Raw genomic sequence first — 23270 nt, 5'->3', positions numbered from 1 at the left:
TGCTGGTAACATATTTTGCTAAGCAAGCGTTTTCTGTGCTTAGCAAGTTTTTGTGCTACATGCTTTATGAAATTGGGCAGAGTTAAATATGCTTAACTACAATTACATCTTGTCGCATCAGTATTTTCTTAGTAAAAAAAGAGAGGACTAAAACAATCTACTTTGCATGAAAGCCTTTGCACATAATAAAAAATTCTAAATTTACATATCAATACGGGATAAAATAATAAAACATATTTATGTGACTGGTGGTATAAATGAAACAGAGGAATATCATTTGCATCAAGTTAACTGAACAAATTATGGGTACTTTCTCTACAATAAGCGGCGATCTTCTTTTGGCTGTATGGATTGTCGATGAATGTTAAATAAGTTGTCCTCAACAATGCTTTTTGTAAGTGCCCCCAATTTCTAAAATTTGTGTATCACTTTGTTAACATTGTATTCATATTGATTGAATACAAGAAGGTCCTGTTTGGATCGAAAGCTAAGGCCACCCACCCTATTCATTACATATTGATTGAGGAGTTTATAAATAAATGTTGTTGAATGGATTTGAATTAGACCTTTAAAAATGCATCAAACTGTTTTTTTTTTTTAACACTGGATATGCTTGCCTTCATCAATTGTACAAAAGTTCTGTCAATTTTAAAATGATTGAAGGAGTTTAAAAGTCTTACTTGAACCTCTTAAAAGTTCAAATGTAATAGATAGTTATGATTTTCAAATTTACACTCTTTAAAAGAAATATCATTTAAAATGCACCATTTTTAACATCAAAGCATTAATTATCAAACGCAATGCAATATTTTACCTAATAGACAATAACCATAATCAAAATTTGAATTTAGATACAATTACAAAATTTCTTAACTTTATTTAAAAAAAATTATACTCCTTTATATTCTTAATCCTCTTTTCAAAAATGTCCATTAGCTTCGAGTTTTTCTAGATTTGGAATAAGAGAAAAGTGTTCTGTTGCTAATTGTTCACCATAAACGGGGCTCGAATTTGACGGAAAAAATTCATGAGACCAAAGGGCTTGTTGCTCAAAATATTACTGGCTCAGTGTTCTAACAAGACCAATGAAGACTGTTTTTGTAAAACAAGTACTGAGACATGGGGTATTGATCCAAATCACCTGACGTCATCATCAGAATAATCTTGGAACCGCCATACTGGTGGGCAAAGTCACTGTGCGCTATTCAGTGTATACACATTTCAGGTGACGCAGCGTTTACACGTAAACCTATTGACCACACATAACGGTGAGCATGGCACAGTCACCACGTGTGGCGTGCTTGAAGGGGTCAATAAGAGAAAATTGATCTCATTTGTCTTTATGGGGATACAGACTTCATTACTCAATACAATAAAAAGGTGTTAATCAGACTAAAAATCAGCATTTGAAAGAAGCTTGTTTTTGTCTACGATATTACACAGTGAGTTTCTATTATTCAATTGAAAAACAAGACTGCTTGACTTTTCCAGTCATGGCTTTGCAGGCCCGACACTAAAACTATGGGCCTCGGGCCCCAAAACCATCATGGGAACTGCCAACTACATCAATGATACTAGTTTATTTTCGGTGAAACGAGAGAGAAAAAATCTCAGTAACTTAAAGCTTGCATGTCACCACGTAGCATCTGCAAAGGCTCTATTAAACTATTATAAGTTTTTGTTAAACCTGTTTACATTACGGGAATGCTCCATTAAAGAAAGACGTTAAAATAACACATCCTTTTCTTCTGACAACTTACACCTGTTATCTCTATGTAATTGCTTTTCAAAACAGTGGACTAAAAATTGGATCATGCACAAACCAGTGGTGCTGCTGAATGCCCCAGGCAAATTAATTGCTCCTCCATTAAGTTTAATGACCCAAGTAAAGATGGATTGCTTGAGGCGTCATCTGCCACCACACACTAGAGCTACAAGTACCGTTGGCTGAGAGTCACGCACAGCACATACACGTGTGCAGTTTGTCATTGTTTTTCATCAAAGATGGCAGACAATGTCACGTATTGCAAACCATTTATTCAGTCTTAACACACTCGCTCACTGTGGCCAAACTTCTTTAGTGGAGCTTTCCGGTAGCGTATTTTAGTTTAAGGATTGACAAGATGCGATTTTTCATTCTCTGAATTGTTGCGGTTCATGGTGCAAAGGACCACAATGATGAAGATGACGAATAGGACTCCGATGAGGCAGATTAGGGCTATCCACCACGGCTCAAGAGCCAATGTCTGCGCAGCGTTTGGAGGCTTGGTGGCTGAAATCACTGTTTGAGAAGGAGAAAGGATGATTAAAAAAAATTATATCAATACAAACCACAAGGGAAACTAACTGGATAATTTTTGTAAATAATTTTGGGGTTGAACAAAGAATTGACTAGAGTGGGATTCGAACAACGACCCTCGGGTTAACATGCCGGTGCTCTACCAACTGAGCTATCTAGCCCTATGCTGGTGGTCTCCCTATTTTGTCAATGTCTTTGTGCGGAGTGCCAGTCAGAAGCCATACAACCGTTAACTGCCGTGTAGCCAGGGATTACACCCAAATTACGATACATCCTGGGAAGCAGCAGCCAGGGGATCATCTTAAGGGGATGCAAGTGTTTGTTTCAGACATCAATTAAAACCACAAAATAATAATAACACTTCATGGTCGACACTAAAAAATCAACGCTGACTGGCTGATCCAAAGGGGCTGCTAAGCGTGCACGCTTGTTAAAAATAGTCAAGCACTTACAGGGCGCATGTTGGACGCTTCGTTCTAGAACTACAAACCTCCGTCCAGCTAAAAAAGACACCCTTGATATCCCTCATATTGCCGCCAAAAAATATGGTCAACATAGTTTTCAATTTGCTGCACCTCATTCATGGAACAATCTCCCTCTACACATCAAATAAGCCACCACGATCTCAAGCTTCAAGACTCTTCTCAAAACATATCTGTTCAATTCTTCGTATCTGTAATTTTGTTTGGTTCCACTGAGCGCTTTAGACTCTTTCGACAGTACGTTCTGTGCAGTTTCTAAAACAGAGGGAATCAACCACATTACAAAATTAAACTGTTTCTGGGAAAATAAAAACTTGAGCCTGAAACCTACCTTCACAAGTGTTGCCGTCGAAGCCAGTCAAACAGGAGCAACTGAACTGATTGACACGGTTCAGGCAAATACCGCCGTTCTTACATGGAGTCGATTCACATTCATCAATGTCTAAACAGAAATACAAGTCACTTATGGTTATTACAGTATATATTTCTGGTCATGAAACTAAGGATGTCTCAGAAGTTACTTCAAGACACTGGACACTATTGGAAATTGTCAAAGACTAGCCTTCACAGTTGGTGTATCTCAACATATGCATAAAATAACAAACCTGTGAAAATTTGAGCTCAATTGGTTGTCGAAGTTGCGAGATAACTATGAAAGAAAAAGTACCCTTGTCACACAAAGTTGTGTGCTTCCAGATGCTTGACTTCGAGACCTCATACTCTAATCTGAGGTCTCGAAATCAAATTCGTGGAAAATTACTTCTTTCTCAAAAACTACATTACTTCAGAGGGAGCCGTTTCTCACAATGTTTTATATATCAGCCTCTCCCTATTACTCGATACCAAGAAAGGTTTTATGCTAATAATTATTTTGAGTAATTACCAATAGTGTCCACTGCCTTTAATCACTGACTTGCAAGCTTGAGAAGACCTGTAAACAAGTGTGCTTGCTTTGTGAACCAGAAGCACTTGGATTAACCACTACTTCCCTACTACCAATCCTGCAGCCGATTTCACGAAACGCTAGAATAAATACAATCTCGAGTTAGGACGAGTAACCCGTCCTAACTTAGGATGGGCTCAATGCATCCTACGCCTTTGGATACGGAACTTAACTCGTCCTAAGTCCTTAGATTAATCAATATAAACCACAAGGGAAACTGACTGGGTAAATTTTGCAATGGTTTTTGAGGTTGAACAAAGAATTGACTAGAGTGGGATTCGAACCAACGACCTCCGGATTAACGTGCCGGCGCTCTACCAACTGAGCTATCTAGCCCTATATTGGTGGTGTCCCTATTTTGTCAATATCTTAGATTAATCCTAAGTTAGGAAGAGTTTGGTGAAATCGACAGCTGGCACACTGGACCTACTGCTTAATGAACCATTCGAAAGACAGAGCATTTAAGATACATATCTTGCTTTAAAAGGACACAGGTAAGGTTTAATAACTTCTCAAACCCACACTCTGCCGATCAGAAACACCAGAGTTTGAACTCGGTGCTCTTAACCGCTCAAAAGTTTCTTGAACGTGCCTTGCTATTCAGATTCTCATGCAATTTGACCAGAGCTTTTAGTTTCCCGAGTAAAGTTTGGGCAAACCAAATATGTTGTTTTGACATTAAGGATTGGTTTTGAAATGGGTTTTTAATTGGAAGAGGGGGGGGGGGGGGGGCAGACAGAAAGAAGCTGGGATCGGGAACTCACCCACTGTACAGCGATCACCACTGAAGCCAGGTACACACATACATTGAGTAGCGTTAGTTGTACTGCCCTCTATCATTACGCAAGAGCCTCCATTCAAGCAAGGCATATCACCAATACAAGGATCTGTACGGGGACATCAGTTAAAGGAATAAAAACATGTTGGATGAAATCTGTACATATTCACCCATTAATTTTCATTTATTAATTTTTACTAAAATATCAACTGATGAGGCAACTTTTGCATGCAACTTTGGGGTGGCAAACTTTAGTTCAGGCTTCAGGACCTCTTTGGTAGCACATGAGTCATTTTTTAAACAATGTTTTACGATCACCAAGAACAAAATGTGAACATTCAAACGTTAATGGATTTTCTTCATGGGGATTGTCTGGTCCTGGTTGACTGCAAGTCTAACTATTGACAGCTCTATGTCCAACCATGGAGGAAGGAAGAGAAGGAGCTCGAACGACCCGCAAAACTGCAGAGTTACAAAAGAATACTCTCACAATGCCCTTGTCTGACCAGTGGAAAAAGATAGGAGACCTCCAGCTGGACGGCCGATTAACGAGTAGGATTAAATCTCTTTGTACAGAACGTGTGGTACCGCCAGTGTGCGCTCTTGCCTGCGTGTAAAGTTGAATCATTGGAGACAAGAATTGTAAATATACACGTTTTCATTTACCGTTTGTGGTGTTTCACTGAAACATCATGTCATATTTTTACATTTTTTGTGACTTTCCTGTCACTAGCGGTGGTTCAAAATTTAGCACACGAGGGTGGTTGGTATTCAATTATTTTTTTTCGATTTGGTGAGCAAAAGTGTACACAATTTTTATCAGGTCTCAAAAAAGTTTTTTTTTTGTATTATATCCATACAACACCATAGTTGAGTAAAGAACCAAGCGCGCACGCGCAAACTCACATACTCCAGGTCGCCCAATGTTTGTATAAGGTATGTGGGTGATTACGAGGTGTCGAAAAACGACCGCAGTACCACGGGTTCGACTTTTGAAGTCCCTTCGTTCGAGCTCCTTCTCTTCCTTACCCCATGGTCCAACCACCTGATGTTCCAATAATCCCTTGCTAGCCTTAGGGTTGTAGGTACATGCATATACAAATCGTTGACTATGCAAAAGTACATTTTTGCCATGAAATTACTTGTTAGAGCATTTTGATCTGATTAAATTCAATCAATCAATCAATCTTGTCTCACCTAAACCAAGTTGACAGTTGTCTCCGACGTACCCAGTGGTACATGAACAAGTGTACTCATTCACACCATCATTACATGTACCTCCGTTCAGACACGGGTTAGTCGCACAATCATCGATATCTGTAAAAAGAATATAATAATGATAAGTCATAATAATAGCTAGTACTTTTAAAATGCATTTCACAATAACCGTCTCAATGCGCTTTACATTAGTGCCCTTTCCATCGGGCCAATAACGTTCCTTTGATCTTTCTCAGCTCCCTGTATACAACCTGGGCAATCATAGCGCTCCAAAGTCTTTTTCATACGAAGTATCAACCTCTACCCTCGCAGGTACCCATTTATACCCCTGGGTGAAGAGAAGCAATTATAGTAAAGTATCTTGCTCAAGGACACAAGTGTCACGACCGGGATTTGAAACGCACTTGCCAATATCTTAACCACCAGAATTTTGTCTTTTTTGAAACTTGTGACAATAAGCAAGTACCAGACATTTACCCTTAACACGCAAATGGCTCATTCTAAAAACACTCTCTTAAAAGGGAAGGTACACTATTGGTAATTGTCAAAGATCAGTGTTCTCACTTGGTGTATCTCAACATATGCATGAAATAACAAACCTGTGAAAATTTGAGCTCAATTGGTCGTCAGGGTTGGGAGAAAATGATGAAAGAAAAAACACCCTTGATGGACGAATGTGTGTGCTTTCAGATAGGAATAAAAGACTTCTAGCTAGAAGTCTTTTATTATTTTCGTGAGAAATTACCTCTATTTCAAAATCTATGCTACTTCAGAGGAAGTCAGTTTTTAAGTTAATATTTGCTGTACGTATACCTTCCCTTTAAAACAATATAAACACAAATGTCAATCTTACTGTTTTCACAAGTGCTGCCTTCGTAGCCAGGATTGCATGTACACACAACAGTAGCGGCCTGATTGTCGCATGTAGCTTGGTTCTCAGTACAGCCTAACTTGGAGCAAGGATCTGTGAAGAAATGACAGTTTGTAAACCGTTTAGAAAGTCTTATGTAAAATAAATTTTAATGTTTCTTTGTTGAAGCTGAAGGTTCATTTTATACTTTTTTTATCAACTTGATATGTGCGGTAACACTTTCTGAAGCACTGCAGCTGTTAAAAGCACACACACAACATTGATATCTATGCTACTGATATTTTGCCTGTGATATTTTTTTTTATAACACCCCTTGCAAAGATTCTGCCTGCTCATTGGTTTAGAGCGCGTCACATGACATGTCTTAGTTTTGCTACACGACGGCCGTCGGTTTGCCATGCGCTAGTCCGAAGACTAGCACATGGCGCCGTGCGCTAGTCCGACAGACTAGCACACGGCTTGCAGTACCCAGACGTCCGTTGCGTGTACGAGTATGATAAACTAATAGTCTGTAGCCATTTCGGATTGCACGACACGACATGCAACACATTCAGCAAAAGTGTTTGCAATCTGTATTCGCGTCGTCCGTGGATTGTAGCATTCAGGTCTGTAACTTAATAATAATAGTACAGTATTTAGAAATGTTTGGGGTGTTATAAAACAAATATTGACTGCTTTTACTCGTGCAATGGTTAAAAACTATGACTCCCTCGGTGATCCCCGGAGCGTTCTATTTTCCCTCGGCTTCGCCTCGGGAAAACAGAACGCTACGGGGATCACCTTGGGAGTCATAGTTTTAACCATAGCACTCGAAGCAGTCAATTTGTATAACAGGACTCGGAAAAGTACCGAGTATACAGTGCTAACACACATCGGTGTATGGGTAAAAAACAAAATTAATATTGATATCTGTTGAGTCTCTAATTACTGTGAATTAAGATGTATGTCATGTAAATTTTCAGCTTCATTAGGTGTCAAGTTTTTTTAGAAAAGAGTAGCAATCACCAGTAACGGTAAATACCTTGTACATGCTAAAATATTTTTGTCTCCTGACATGCCTGAGATAAAGACTATTCTTGTTTTACTCTTCTGAAAAACTACAGCAAATCAGCAAGTAATATTTTAAGGGAAGCTTTCTACCATCCATATATATTTGGTTTGCAGTAACACCATGTGTGTATCTACTTGCCAGGTAGAGTTGTTCTTAGGGAACTGTCTTGCTTTATTCTACTGCCGCGGAGTAGATAATCGGAGGTTCGGGAAATGTTAATGTTACTTTCTACCATCATTATCTTTGAACTATGTATAGTTAACTGTAAATCTGAGGACAATTTGTGTTTTGTGTCACACAAAAAGTACCCAAAGTAAACCCTTCAACTAACACTCTCACTATTTGACTCAGGCCTGATCTGACTAGACAATAACTCATCAAACGATTATCAAAACAATAATAAGTCTTATATAGCGCACGTATCTACCAAACAAGTTACTCAAGGCGCTGAGTATATACAAGCTTTCAGAAAGATACAGGTTATTGCAGTGATGAATTGCGAGACCCAATATTAGTTAGCACCTTATATGTGTTCACAAGGTGCTACGGCGCATACAGCAGCCACAGCCAGGAACACCGGGGCGAACCCCTTCTCTTTTTGATAAGTGCACTAGGTTCTTTTACATGTGTTACACAACACATGGGACCAACGGCTTTACGTCCCATCCGAAGGACTAAAGGACAATATACCTACCATCTTGGCAAACGGTTCCAGTGTATCCTTCCAGGCAGGTACATTCAAAGCCAGATACGACGTCGTCTGTGCAGGTTCCACCGTTAATACAGGGATTCTGGGTGCAGCTACTCAGCTCTGTGGAAGAGAACAATCTCTGCATTACTAAACACACTGGGATCGATGCGTTTTCCTTTTATTTTAAAATATTTCTTGTTATGAAACTAAAGATGGCTCATAAGTGAACTTAATTACTGTAGCTCGTAAGCCGGAGGTAACCTGGGATGCTTGCTAATGTTTGTGAACCAGAAACACCAGGGTTAACACCTACTTTTCCATGATAAGTGTTCTTCCACGTTAAAGGAACACGTTGCCTTGGATCAGTCAAGTTGGTCTATAAAAAGCGTTTGTAACCGTTTTTTATAAAATGCATATGGTTGGAAAGATGTCTTAAAAGTAGAATACAATGATCCACACAAGTTTGCCTCAAAATTGCAAGGTTTTCCTTTTACTGCGCGAACTAACATGGTCAGACATTTGACCGACTGTGCTAGTCGACGAGGTAAAAGGAAAACCGTGCAATTTAGAGGCATGTTTGTGTGGATCATTGTGTTCTACTTTTACAACATCTTTCTACCCATATGCATTTTATAACAATTGGTTACAAACACTTTTCTCGACCGATCCAAGGCAACATGTTCCTTTAAGTGTTAAGGGGTCGATTTCACAAAGAGTTAGGACTAGTCCAAACTTTGAACTAGTCCTAAGAGATATACAAATTGCATGGGTAGTCCTAAGTTAGGACGAGTAACTGGTCATAACTCGAGATAAGACTAGTCCTAACTCTTTGTGAAATCCACCCCTGGGTTCCTTATGTGCACGACCAATCCTAGTACATGGGACCTACATGTATGGCTTAATGCCCTCTCTGAAGGACAGGGAATTATTGTTCAAGGAAGCAAGTGCCACAACTGGGACCCGAACCCACACTCTTTTGATCAGAAATACTAGCACTTGAGTGTGGTGCTCTTACCCACTACATAGGCCACAACACGTCATATTTGTTGCTTAAATTGCCGACACTACTCTCGATGACATTTGCAAAATTTACCGTTAATTTTATACCTATTAATTTCACACTTTCCATTGTTTCGTCATCCTTTTACCTCTAAGATGGGGGATGGATAATGTCAATGCACAAGGTCTATACATAGTTTTGTAGAGAACAATTTATGTGAACATACTGACTGACAAATTAAATTCATTCTTAAATAGGTTGCACAAACAAGAGTAAAATAACAAAATGCTTAAGATTTTTCATAAATTATTTGTGAATGAATATTGATCCTACTTGTCATGCATTGATCTCCAGTGTAGGGCAGTACACATGAGCAAGTGTATTCTCCATCACGCAGGAAACATGTCCCTTCATTCTGGCAATAACCTGTGGGACAGGGTCCTGAAAAACAGCAAAGAAAAACAGCTCTTTAAATATAAAACCATGATAAAATATCAAGCCAAAAAAAGTAGCAGGGACATTTATGACCATTTCTTTAGGGAACATTCATAAATACCCCAGACAGTTTCGCTACTCCAATTGGTGGAGAGCGGGTCACGCGGGGGTGTTTAAATGGTTGATAATGACCAGCTGGAGCCGTTTTTATCTGGCTGGCGTGTCGGGCGCGCAAGCTCATCTACGCCAATGTTAATACGCTGAAAACAATTAATTGCTACTAGTAACAGCGCGTAATCTGTTTCAAAATGCGCGTACTCACGACCCATGTGCATCAAACAGATCTTTCACAAGGTTTTTGAAAAAATTATTTCAAACCTCAAATTTGTGATTGTCAGAGTGTCTATAATTGTATTTTTCTTACGTTTTTTTAAACAAAAGGGCATTTATGAAAGAAATAAAGGTTGTGACTCATTCATCGCCTTCAGCTAGGGCCTTTAAAGCACGGCCACATCCCTGCAAGGTTTTAAATGGCAGTTTAAGACCGCGTCGCTACCCCTTTTATTCCCCTACTTTTTTTAAGAATTGTTTTTCGCTAACAAAACATGTGCTGGCAGTGTAAGCACTTTATGTAATCCGCCATATGCACAAACTGACAAACCTGTAGAAGTTTGAGATCGATCAGCCATCTGGGTCACGAGAAAATAGCAATTTCATATTTTGAACGACATTGATTAAATAATAAAATAACATCCAATCAGAATCAAAAGAAATAAGCATGAATATTCACAAGATGAACACTGACCTTTGTCACATGTCGTCCCTTCATAGCCCTCAAGGCAGAAGCAAAGAAATCTTGGTTGGATGTGACAAAACATTCTCTGGTGTTACCCGCCACACAATAACTAGTAGGGCAGGAAACTAAAGTACAAACAAAGCATAAGAGAAGCAATTTAGATTGATCCCTCGGACATATATACATTAGTTTCAAACATGCGTGATATGCAAGGATAAGAAAGGCAATTAATAGATTAGTCAAAACTTATTTGAAGTAATTAAAGCCAGTGGACACTTTCGGCAAACAGTATTGTCCAAGGCCCACACTTTGTGTATAACAACTTATATATAAAATAACAAACCTGTGAAAATTTAGGCTCAATCGGTCATCGGAGTCGGGAGAAAATAACGGGAAAACCCACCCTTGTTTTTGCACGTTTCGCCGTGTCACGACATGTGTTTACTATAAATCCGTAATTCTCGATGTCGAGAATTGATAACTGTTGTTATGTTTTCTCAAAAAATGAAGCATTTCATGGAATAATATTTCAAGAGAAGTATTTTACCATTACCTTCTGTAAACCATGTAAGTTGTTTGTAAATCTGAGAATTTTTTTTTTCTGTACTGAAAGTGTATAATGGCTTTAAAACAATAACTAGTAGGGCAGGAAACTAAAGTACAAAAAAGTAGAACAAAAGCAATTTAAACTGATCCCCCACACATATATACAATACATGTAGTATACACCTATGCATGATATGCAAGGATGAGAAAAGGAATTTAGATTAGTCAAAACTTTTTTGTAGTCATAAAAACAATGACTAGTACATGGTAGGGCAGGAAACTTAAAGGGACACGTTGCCTTGGATCGGCCGAGTTGGTCTTTAAAAAGCATTTGTAACCGTTTGTTACAAAATGCACATGGGTAGAAAGATGTTGCAAAAGTAGAATACAATGATCCACACAAACATGCCTCGAAATTGCGTGGTTTTCCTTTTACCTCATCGACTAACACGTCGGCCATTTATGGGGGTCAAAATTTTGACTCCCATAAATGGCCGACCGTGTTAGTTCGCACAGTAGAAGGAAAACCACGCAATTTCGAGGCAAACTTGTGTGGATCATTGTATTCTACTTTTAAAACATCTTTCCAACCATATGCATCATTTAATAAACGGTTACAAACGCTTTTGTTTTGACCAACTCGTCCGACCCAAGGCAACGTGTTCCTTTAAGTACAAACAAAGTAAAAGAAAAGCAATTTAAACTGATCCCAATAGTAATGGCTTCTTATATTGTCACTATTAGTCGGCTGCACAGCAGGCGGACACAAGCTTTTCCCATTCTCATACTCTGTCTTGTACTATTCCCCGAATGTCAAGCGGGGAGAGCAGAAAATCCGGGGAGACTAATCTTCCGCTGTACTCAGGGTACAGCAGGCGCTGACGACCTTGTTTGCGCCGGCCATGCGATAGTACAGAGCATAGATTATAATAATAATATCAAAGTCTTATATAGCGCACGTATCTACCAAACAAGGTACTCAAGGCGCTGAGTATATATACAAACTTTCAGAAAGATAGGTTATTGCAGTGATGAATTCTGAGACCCAATTATGTAGCACCTTATAAGGGTTTACAAGGTGCAACGGCGCATTCAGCAGCCACAGCCAGGAACACCGGGGCGAACCACTTCTCTTTTTGATAAGTGCACTGGGTTCTTTTACATGCGTTACACAACACATGGGACCAATGTCTTTACATCCCATCCGAATGACGAAGCAATGGTTAAGTGTCTTGCTTAAGGACGCAAGTGTCACGGCTGGGGATTCGAACCCACGCTCTGCTGATGTTCTTACAGCATGCATAACCATCACGCGGTAACACTAAAGGCGCTTTAACACACAGTATCTACCTGCATGGTACGTGGGACTACGTTTAAATTTAGAGACCTAATCCTTTTACATAGAACCATGTAATGGTTTACAAGGTGCTGTGGCACTATGAGTCAATCCAGCCAGGAACACCGGGACAAACCACTTCTCTTTTCGATAAGTGCACTGGGTTCTTTTATGTGCGTTACACAACACACAGGACCAAAGGTTTACGTCCCATCCAAAGGATTCAGCAATAACGATTAAGTGTCTTGATTAAGGACACAAGTGTCAAAAGGACAAAGAGGATTTAGTAGGTAAGTAACCAATTACCTCTCTCACAGCGTTCCCCGTCGAAACCTTCCTCGCAAGTACAATTCTTCATTCCATCAACTCCTATAGCGCAAACTCCACTGTTCAGACAGTAGTCTTCTGCACACGTTGGTGTTGGGACCACATCTGTATCAAGAAAGTAATATTTATACAAAATTGTCATGTGTCTGAGAGAAAAAGGAAATGAAGAAATAGGGGAATAAGGCTCAAATATTAGGGGAAATATGGGAATGCTCTGTTTAATAGTTTCAGAGTTTGGACACAAAAACTCCAAAAGTATACACCCTTTTCAGTAAGTGGGTGTGTATACATTTAATTACTTGGGCCATTAACTTAATGGATGAGCAGTTGATCTGCCTGGAAATGTTGGTTCTTGATCCAATACTAGATTGGGGTCCACTGTTGGGACAAGAAATTACATAAAGATAACAGGTGTGAGTTGAAAAAGAAGAAAAGGATGAATTGTTCTGGCCTTTATATTAATGGATTTTATGAAATCAAAACGCTTTGTGACTGATGGCTATGGCCATGTCTAAGGTTGTTACTCAGAAAAATCCTCAATTTAATGGTTCTCATTTTCAACATCATACATCAGAAGCTGAAGTTATTTGGTTCAAATGCGGCTATACAGGTACAGACGATGTGACCTATGTTTACATTCAAACCGCCCTGTGTTGAAAAAACACAGTATACGTCATGTTTTGTCGAGCAAAAAGATGCGTAGTCATGGTAAGATTGCATACACTCTCCAGCTGGCTGCCAAAACACAAAGGTTTTGCCCGGCAGTATGCGCACGAATCATGTTATGGTTTTCGTGTGACGTCACATCGTCTATACATACCTTCATCACAGTTGGCCCCCATGAACTCTGGTGTACAGATGCATATGTAGTTATCCGCTAAATCAGTGAAGTAGCACGAACCACCATTCATACAGGGCATGGAGTCACAGGCAGTTTTCCTCTCTGCAATCATTAAAGGCAGTGGACACTATCGGTAATTACTCAAAATAATTGTTAGCATAAAACCTCTCTTGATAATGAGTAATGGGGAGAGGTTGATAGTATAAAACATTGTGAGAAACGGCTCCCTCTGAAGTGATGTAGTTTTCGAGAAAGGAGTAATTTGCCACGAATTTGATTTTGAGACCTCAGATTCAGAATTTGAGGTCTCAAAATCAAGCACATGAAAGCACACAGCTTCGTGTGACTAGAGTGTTTTTTTCTTCCATTATTATCTCGAAACTTCGATGACCAATTGAGCTCAAACGTTATGTTGAGATACACCAACTGTGAAGACTAGTCTTTGATAATTTCCAATAGTGTCTAGTGTCTTTAAACAAAGATTGTTAAATTGTATATTCAGTTTGCTGTAACGCCATACTTTACTGTGTAGATTTTTGTTCTTTGGGAATTTGAAAAATTGCTGCAGAGTAGAATTTGAAATTCGGGAGACTACTTTAGTTGTGCTGTGTAAAGAACTGTCCTGCTTATTAACTGCTACCAGGGCCCAACTTCACAGAGCTGCTTAGCACAAAAATTTGCTAAGCATGAAATTTCTTTATTGATAAAAACAGAATTACCAACCAAATTTCAATTCGCTACACATTGCTTGTTACTGGTATTCAGCTGTCGTTTGCATATCCCGAAAATCACGTGAAAATTTTGTTGGTAATCCCGTTTTTATCAAGGCAAAAATTTCATGCTAAGCAAATTTTTGTGCTTAGCAGCTCTATAAAATTGGGCCCTGGGTTGAAGGTAGGAGTCAGGAGTAAAGTGTGATAAGCCGTGCATAACTTTCATCAAGCACATTTTCCTTAATTTTGAATTGTTACAATGGAACTGTTGGTTCAGACACAGTTTTCAGAGGGAAATAATTCATTAAAAAAATGGTTCCAGACTGAAATTAACCAATTATGTTTTTTTTTATCCTGTCCAATGCAATATAATACCTTTCAGTTTTTCTGGAAGTATTACTGTTATCATTAGTACAATAATCATAAGCAAGTAAGTAAGCAAGTCTTTATAAATCTTTATATTACCTGTTTCGCAGTTTGTTCCTTCGAATTGAGCAGGGCAACTGCAAGAATACGCGATGTTCTCTCCAAGATTTGTGCAAACTCCTGCATTCATGCATGGGTTACTATCACATGGCGGAGTCACTGGTTGGATATGAAAATAAACAAAAAAGCACATGAAAAAGCTGTTGTAATAATTAAAAGTAATAAGGGAATGTTCTTATAACCAAAGTAATAACTAGTCCAAATGTTTACTCTCTTTTGGAAAGACGCCTTTCCAGACATTGTAATAATTAATACTAATAATAATAATACTAATTGTGGCTTCTTATATAGCGCACATGTCCGTCACCCAGTGATGCTCCGGGCGCTGTAACATACAGTATTTCCTGCCAGATTGTGGGACTACGTTTGAAATATGAGACCTAATTCTGATAGCACCATGTAATGTTTTGTACAAGGTGCTGTGGCCCAATTTGCTGCCGATCGGACCAGGAACACCATGGCAAACCCCTTCTCTTTTCGACAAGTGCACTGGGTTCTTTTACATATGTTACATAACACATGGGACCAACGGCTTAATGTCCCATCCGAAGGACGAAGCACTGGTGAAGTGTCTTGCTCCGTGACACAAGTGTCACAGCTGGGGATTCGAACCCACACTCTGCTGATCAGAAACACCAGAGTTTGAATTCGGTGCTCTTAACCACTCGGCTACGACACTTGAATATTTAATTGTTGTTGCTAATTATTATGCTTTTACACTGTGAAACTACATGTGGTTTTTTTCACACAAGTTTTCTAACTGGAGTTTCTGAGTCCAAAAGCCGAGATAAGATGAAACATTTTGGGAGTTGAACAAAGGGTTTTCTAGAGTGGGATTCAAATCAACGACCTCCAGATTAACGTGCCGGCGCTCTACCAACTGAGCTATCTAGCCCTATATTGGCGGTGTCCCTATTTTGTCAATAACTTGGTTCGGGGGTGCCAGTCAGAAGTCATACAACCGTTAACTGCCGTGTAGCCAGGGATCACACCCAAATTACGATACAACCTGGGAAGCGGCAGCCAGGGGATCACGTTAAGGGCTGTGACTTTTTGTTTCAGATATCAATATCAGTTTCCCTTGTGGTTTATATTGATATAAGATGAAATAGTAACAACAATGACTTTGATTTCTGATATATACTCACATTGTTCACAGGTGTCTTCCACCTCTAGCGAGAAACCTTTCCGAGTCTTCTCTTCATCCGTGGTGAATGTTATCCACATCGCTGTGTCCGCCGACACCACAGTCACACCGCCCGACACATCCACAGTCCCCTCATATTGCTGTATCTCACTCTGGGAACTGACGGCATTCCCGTTACCGAAGCGTAGGACATCATAGATGGGCTCCGTCTCAAACTCTAACAGGGTGACGGTGATGGTGTTTCCGGCATCAGAGAATAGAATCCACTCGCAATCCTCATTGTTGTCGTAGTTGAGAGGGTGGTTGGGGCTTTTGATGGAGACAGAGTTACATTCTTGTAATCTGTAGCTTAACCGGCAGCCAACGCCTAATGGTAATAATAACAATAATAACAAATATTTATTTATTGACCCGAACCAACTGTTACCAGGGGCACGCTTCCACCTACACTTGGTTTTAAAACAGGGTTGCCTCTCTTCGCAGTCCGTTAAGGATATACATGATGTAGGCATGGGTATCATCCACTAGGAGCCTGGCTGGTAGAGAAGAGTGCACTACCTTCTCTTGGGACTGAAACAGGGTTACCCCCTTCACAGTCCATAAGGATGAAGGCATGGGTATCATCCACTAGGAGCCTGGTTGGTAGAGCAGGGTGCACTACCTTCTCTTGGGACTGAAACAGGGTTACCCCCTTCACAGTCTACAAGGATGTAGACATGGGTATCATCCACTAGGAGCATGGCTGGTAGGGCAGGGTGCACTACCTTCTCTTGGGACTGAAACAGGGTTACCCCCTTCACAGTCCATAAGGATACAGGCATGGGTATCATCCACTAGGAGCCTGGTTAGTAGAGCAGGGTGCACTACCTTCTCTTAGGACTGAAACAGGGTTACCCCCTTCACAGTCTGTAAGGATGTAGGCATGGATATCATCTACTATACTGTAGGAGCCTGGTTGGTATAGCAAAATGCAATACCTTCCCAAGTTTTTAGGAAGCAATTATGGTTAACTGCTCGCTCAAGGGCACAAGTGTCATGACCGGGATTCAAACCCACACTCTGCTGCTGACAACACCTAAGCTCAGGTCCAGTAAACTAGACCGCTTAGCCATGTCAGCCACAACATGCCACAAAGGCACAAGTGTCATGACCGGGATTCTAACCCACTCTTTGCTGCTGACAACACCAGAGCTTGGATCCGGTGAACTAGACCTGCTCAGTAACGACACACCACAAGCGAGGAATTTGACACATTGTCTGAGATCCGGGTACTTCTATTTGTAGCATTAGAACAGAGTGCCACTCACCGTGTAATAAATCATAAAAGAAAAATGTGCTCAACACATCTCCAAAGAATTGTAAGAGTCAATCCGTTTCCAGTGGACATAGTAAACAATTACATCACACTTTGCAAGAATGAAACAGTGTATTTACCAATCTGGCAGTTGAGGCCTGCCCATCCCGGTGTACACTCACATACATAGCCATTGATTCTATCTGTACATGTTCCAGCATTCTGGCACGGATTGCTTACACACTCATCAATATCTGGAAAGAAAAGATTTTGAAATCATATGAACCTTGTGAACCTTGTTTACAATAAGCGTGACCTTCTACATTCTTTCAGTATTCTGGCAGGCAAGATACTACACTGGTCCTGTGGGAAAGTGGACATTTTCTGTCATAATTTCCACATAAATCCAAGAGTTTTGAAAGTAAAAACTGGTCAAGTTTTGAGATGTACCCACTTTGATCATATCATAAGTTGATGAGAATTAGACAGTGCAATCTCCATAAAATACAAGATTGTATGTTTTCTTCTATCTGGCTGTGTACAAATCGTGCCTGCAGGAAGTCCAGGCTCTGTGGCTCTTTTGTAAACATGTGATATCACAGGTCACATCGTCTACAGTAATTTCTTCAAAATAAAATTTTGTTTGTAAATCTTGAGAAATACTCACCATTTTCACAGACAGGGCCCACAAAGCCATCGGGGCATAAGCACATAAACATGTTTCTGTCATCAACACAAGTTCCGGAATTCTGGCACGGGTTTGACTGACACTCGTTGATGTCTGTAGAAAATTGAAAAATAATTACAATAATTAAAGGCCCTCTCTTTGAAGACACTGGACACTATTAGTAATTGTCAGAGACCAGTCTTCTCACTTGGTGTATCTCAACATATGCATAAAATAACAAACCTGTGAAAACTTGAGCTCAATTGGTCGTCAAAATTTGCAAGATAATAATGAAAGAAAAACACCCTTGTCACACGAGGTTGTGTGCTTTCAGATGCTTGATTTCGAGACCACAAAATCTAATTCTGAGGTCTTGAAATCAAACTCTTGGAAAACTAATTCTTTCGCGAAAATTATGTTACTTCAGAGGGAGCCGTTTCTCACAATGTTTTATTCATCAACAGCTCTCCATTACTCGCAATCAAGAAAGGTTTTATGCTAATAATTATTTTGAGTAATTACCAGAAGTGTCCACTACCTTTACGTGTAGGATTTTAAAACTTTGCATGAAGTAAGTATAACTAAGAGAGGCTTGTGGATACAACAGGTGAATATTTCTGCGTTGGTTCTGAAAAGTGTTAATTCTGAAATGAACAGGTGGTTGATAACTCAACGTTTCGATCAGTATGCTCCGATCTCTTCTCCTGATCAGAGCATACTGATTGAGTATTGAGTCGTTAACCACCGGTTCTTTTCAGAATCAACACCGCTCAAAAAATATATTCACATGGTGTTACTGCAAACTTTTCTTAGATACTTTTTATCTTTTGGGTGCGTTTGATGAGCTTCCCTGGGTCGACCCCCGCGGTGCTCACTCGGGTGAGCCCCTTACAAGAGCTAATCGAACGATCACACTCGCCCTCTCGTGGTGACGGCATGCACCTCAGGTCACCCCCAAGTGACCCACTCCACAAGCAGGGCACTGGGGGCTGACCCGGGTGAGCCCCGTCAAAGCTATTTGAATGTACCGGGGCAGACCGGGTCGACCCAGGGAAGCTAATTGATCGCATCCAATGATACGTTGTTGTAAGATTGTAAATTTTTGTTGTAAATTTTGTGGAAATCAAGCAAAATGAATCTCTAATTAATATTAAGCATTATTAAGGGGCAACTTATTTCATGATAAAAATACTTACTTATATCACAAAATATGCCTTCAAATCCAGGTTCACAAATGCACCTTAACTCATCCACGAGATCCTGACAAGTGCCGCCATTTTGACATGGTGTGCTGAAACACTCATTGATGTCTGAGGAAAACAAAATATTTAAAAAGTACATGTAACTGCATTGTTTTCATTTCATTTCATTTCAATTTATCAGAGGTGAGAGACGTTACAAACGAAAAAGTCAGAAACTTGCAAAGGTTAAATAAAAGATCTGGTTGGTCAGTGTTTTGACCAAACAGAATGAATTTAAAATTTAAAGTAATTTCCTCTTGCGACAAACCTATCCACCACTTCTCATTTTCCAAATAGGCTGCGTATATTTACAATAAAAAAATAAATGTTTCATTGTCTCTGGAAACTTGGAGCAAAAGGAGGAAGCATCGCTATTAATGATTTTCATCTTAGATAATCTAACATTAGTCATTAAACAACCCATATTAATTTTAAATTGAGTTGAATTGAATTGAATTGAAAGCCGACAGCGTATAGTGATAACTACACAGAACAGAATGGTCTTCAAAGGAGTATAACTCACCAATTTCACAATCCAGTCCAAAGTAGCCTGGCCTGCACTGACACTCGTAGCCCGCGGCGACAGAGAAAATATTCCTGCACGTTGCGTTGTTCTGACAAGGTGCATTAGCCAAGCAATAGTCCTTCACTGTTTAATGTACACAAATATAAATAAGAGAATTAGAATTAGCTGCTGCAAACTGCTTACCAACAAAAATGATTTATTGTATAAATGCAAAAAAGTACCGTATTTTCCTGCGGATAAGACGCGTCTTATCTGACTTTTTAGACCCCAAAAACATCGATGCGTCTTATCTTTCGGTGCGCCTTGTCTGCTGACGATTGATTTTTTTTTTATGATCACTACGTGAAATAAAAAATACCTTCATGTCCAGTTCAAATCAACGATCTTTGTGTGAAGAATCCTTACTCAATAATGCGGTCGAACAAGGCTATTCAGACACTGTGACCGTATTTTCGTTCGAACAATGCCGCAATCCCCCAGACGGTCCAATTATTCCAACAATGCTACAACGTGTTTATTCCCCATGACCGTGCTTTCATTCCATTAATGCCGCAATGCGTCTAGCTTTCGGTCCAACAGACGTCGGCAGTGTACAAACGTTTTCTGTGTGGCCGGGTATTCGTTCCGAAAACGATTGACAGTCAATAACTTCATACAAACGTCATTCACCCAACCGCTATTGTGTGGTAAACTTTGAGGGTTTATTTTATTTTATTGCTTCAAAACTTCGGGTAGGAACGGTTGTTGAAATCATGGTTGCCCTTGCATGAAACTTGCCTGTAAAATCAACGATGTCCAAGTTAAGACTCGAAAATCTCTCAAAACGACACAGAAAATTAGCCCCAAAACGCAACCGTTCCGAGGTCTGTAAATTTAATCACGCAACACAAAAGCAGAAATCACGCCTATAGTCGTTGTTACTGTGAGTGTGACAATAAATACAAGAAACATTGAAAGCTAGAGGGCGTTTTGGAACATTGTAAGAGCGTGAGGTTAAACGCCCTCTATTGGTAAAATTACGTGAACCAGCAATAAACGCATTGAGACAAGACTTGACGTGTCTGGGCTAGACTGCGCCCCTGTCTTTATCCGGAAGGTCCCTGCCGCTAGATCCAGTGATTCCCTTTGGATACAATGAACGTGCAGTGATATAGATGCCCAATAGTCACTGCTCTCAAGTCCGCAATGGAATTTGACTGCGTATGTATACGTTCAGGCTATGTCTGGGCATGTTTGGGATCCGCACAGTCACGTGGGAATTTTGGCGCATTTCCAGGCAGCGCAAATGCGACGGCTTAGCGCAACCCGTCGGCGAACATCGTTCAATACGGTGCCCACATGGTCTCCAACATCTGTTGTGCAATCTCGAGATTGAGCAGCGCAATCCACTGTGTACATGTGCATATTAATGTGCATGCAGCGACATCCCGGCCGGAGGATACATTACTACGCCCACACGCTACGTCCGTCTGTCGTTGCAATGTATCTGTATAAGCAAGGATCCTCGTAGTTTGTGGGGACGTCGGATGTGTCCAGGGAGGCATTGTGTTCATGTTGCAAATAAAATTAACTTCAGACAGTGCGTGGACCATGGTTTCTGCCCGCTGATTGGGCCGAACTTTATGTTATTTACAATATACAGCGTTGGCTGATTGGATAAAGGTCGGTATATGTAGGTTCTCAAAGGCAACAAATTACGTCTTTATGTCAATGTACCGACACCGCGTGGCGCCAGGTGTTCTTTTGTTTGCGGTTAAACGTGCGCCTTGTGCGGCGGTGCGCCTTGTCTGCTGACATTTGAAATTTTTTTGGTCATTTTAGCGTCCTGCGCCTTGTCCGCCGAGCGTCTTATCCGCAGGAAAATACGGTACTTTATGGTCTGACATTTCATCACTAAAGGCAGTGGACACTATTGGTAATTACTCACAATAATTATTAGCGCAAAACCTGACTTTGTATCGAGTAATGGGAGAGGTTGATAGTATAAAACATTGTGAGAAACGGCTCCCTCTAAACTAACGTAGTTTTCAAGAAGTAATTTTCATCAAATTTGATTATCATTTTGAGACCTCAGATTTAGAATTGAGATCCCGAAATCAGGCATCTGAAAGCAAACAACTTCAAGTGTCAAGGGTGTTTTTTCTTCCATTTTTATCTCACAACTTCCATGACCGATTGAGCTCCACGTACGTTAGAATAGCTTTGACGTCTTTCCCGGGCTCACCCTAGGCAGCCCCCAGTGCTCTGCTTGGGGAACGGGTCACTTGGGGCTGGCCCCAGGTGCATGACTTTTAAATGAATAGTAGCACTTAACAGAGTTTTTAGCAAGAGGTGTGTTATGCCTCCCTAGTGGAAAGTGTTTTAGTATTTTAGTGTTTGAATATCTTGTATTTTATATTTGTAATTTTAAAATAGTATATATACTTTCCCGAGTCCGGTAGTCTAGTTGGTATGACACTGCTCTAGAATTGCAAAGGTCGTGGGTTCAAATCCCACCCGAGTAAAATGCCTGGACTCGGGAAAGTACTGAGTATACAGTGCTACACACATCGGTGTATATGGGTAAAAAAACAAAAATTAATATTCTTTATCCCCGATGCAAATTTAACATCTATTAAATCGTTTGCAGTACCCGCTGCTAAAACATAGGATTTGAACTGCCTCTAGCTACCGGGCAATCTCGGTGGTCTAGTTGGTATGACACTGCTCTAGAATACAAAGGTCGTGGGTTCGAATCCCACCCGAGTAAAATGCCTGTGATATTTTTTCACAGGACTCGGGAAAGTACTGAGTATACAGTGCTACACACATCGGTGTATATGGGTAAAAAAAAAAAAATTAATTCTGTTGTACTTACAAGTTTCACAGTTTTCTCCTTCATATATGCTTTGGCAACTGCAAGTATATGTTGCATTTGGACCATTGATGCACGTCCCAAAGTTTAGGCAAGGGTTGAAGATGCACGCCATGACGACTGTAGATAAAAGTAAAAGGAAACATTCATTTTAGGTTACAACTTAGATTTATATAGGATTTGAAGCATTGCATGGTGAGGTATCAATGTATATTTGGTTTGTGGTAACACCATGTGTGTATCTACTTGCCAGGTAGAGTTTGTTCTTAGAGAACTGTCTTTCTTTATTCTACTACCAAGTTGATTTATCAGATGTTTGGGAGACTTCTAAGTTCTGAAAAGAACTTTCCTGCTTTTCCGGGTGGAAGGTACTACTTTAGCAGCCGGCAGCAATCCCGCAACAAGCAGGTCAAAACCGACAATAAGCAGGCCAAATCTAACTATAAACCAGCCAGCTTCCGGCCAGCCCGCTTGACAAACCAGCCAGCCAGACAGTCTATAGTCTACTTACCATCATGACATGTAATGCCTCCGTAGCCTGGTCTACACAAACAGGTATATCCATCAGTAACGGAGTGGCATGTTGATCCCTCATTACACGGATTACTGTCACACAGATTTACTCCTGCAAAAACAAATATATACACCAATTAATTGATGTCCAATACACAAGCTTAATAATTGCAGAATAAATCTTTTTTAGTTTGTGTTGTGGAGGCTGGTGCCCC

General features: G+C 40.1%; 1 protein-coding gene across 1 annotated transcript in view; it reads right to left on the bottom strand.

Annotated features, from left to right (window-relative positions):
• Positions 1-63: 63 nt before the first annotated feature.
• Positions 64-23270, bottom strand: part of LOC139939199 (uncharacterized) — an 89329-nt gene continuing 66122 nt past the window's right edge. The window contains 19 exon segments of the mRNA XM_071934989.1: positions 64-2281; positions 3113-3223; positions 4489-4611; positions 5700-5819; positions 6574-6684; positions 8337-8453; positions 9667-9774; positions 10574-10618; positions 10621-10689; positions 12753-12878; positions 13594-13716; positions 14793-14912; positions 15962-16327; positions 17395-17508; positions 17922-18035; positions 19118-19231; positions 19686-19811; positions 22546-22662; positions 23054-23167. Coding sequence (XP_071791090.1) covers positions 2109-2281; positions 3113-3223; positions 4489-4611; positions 5700-5819; positions 6574-6684; positions 8337-8453; positions 9667-9774; positions 10574-10618; positions 10621-10689; positions 12753-12878; positions 13594-13716; positions 14793-14912; positions 15962-16327; positions 17395-17508; positions 17922-18035; positions 19118-19231; positions 19686-19811; positions 22546-22662; positions 23054-23167 — 2411 coding nt within the window. The 3' untranslated portion in view covers positions 64-2108.

Source organism: Asterias amurensis, chromosome 6, assembly GCF_032118995.1.
Source record: "Asterias amurensis chromosome 6, ASM3211899v1".
In the NCBI taxonomy this organism is placed as follows: domain Eukaryota; kingdom Metazoa; phylum Echinodermata; class Asteroidea; order Forcipulatida; family Asteriidae; genus Asterias; species Asterias amurensis.
Note: the sequence above shows the minus strand (reverse complement) of the source record. Positions and strands in the feature narration are given on the sequence as shown.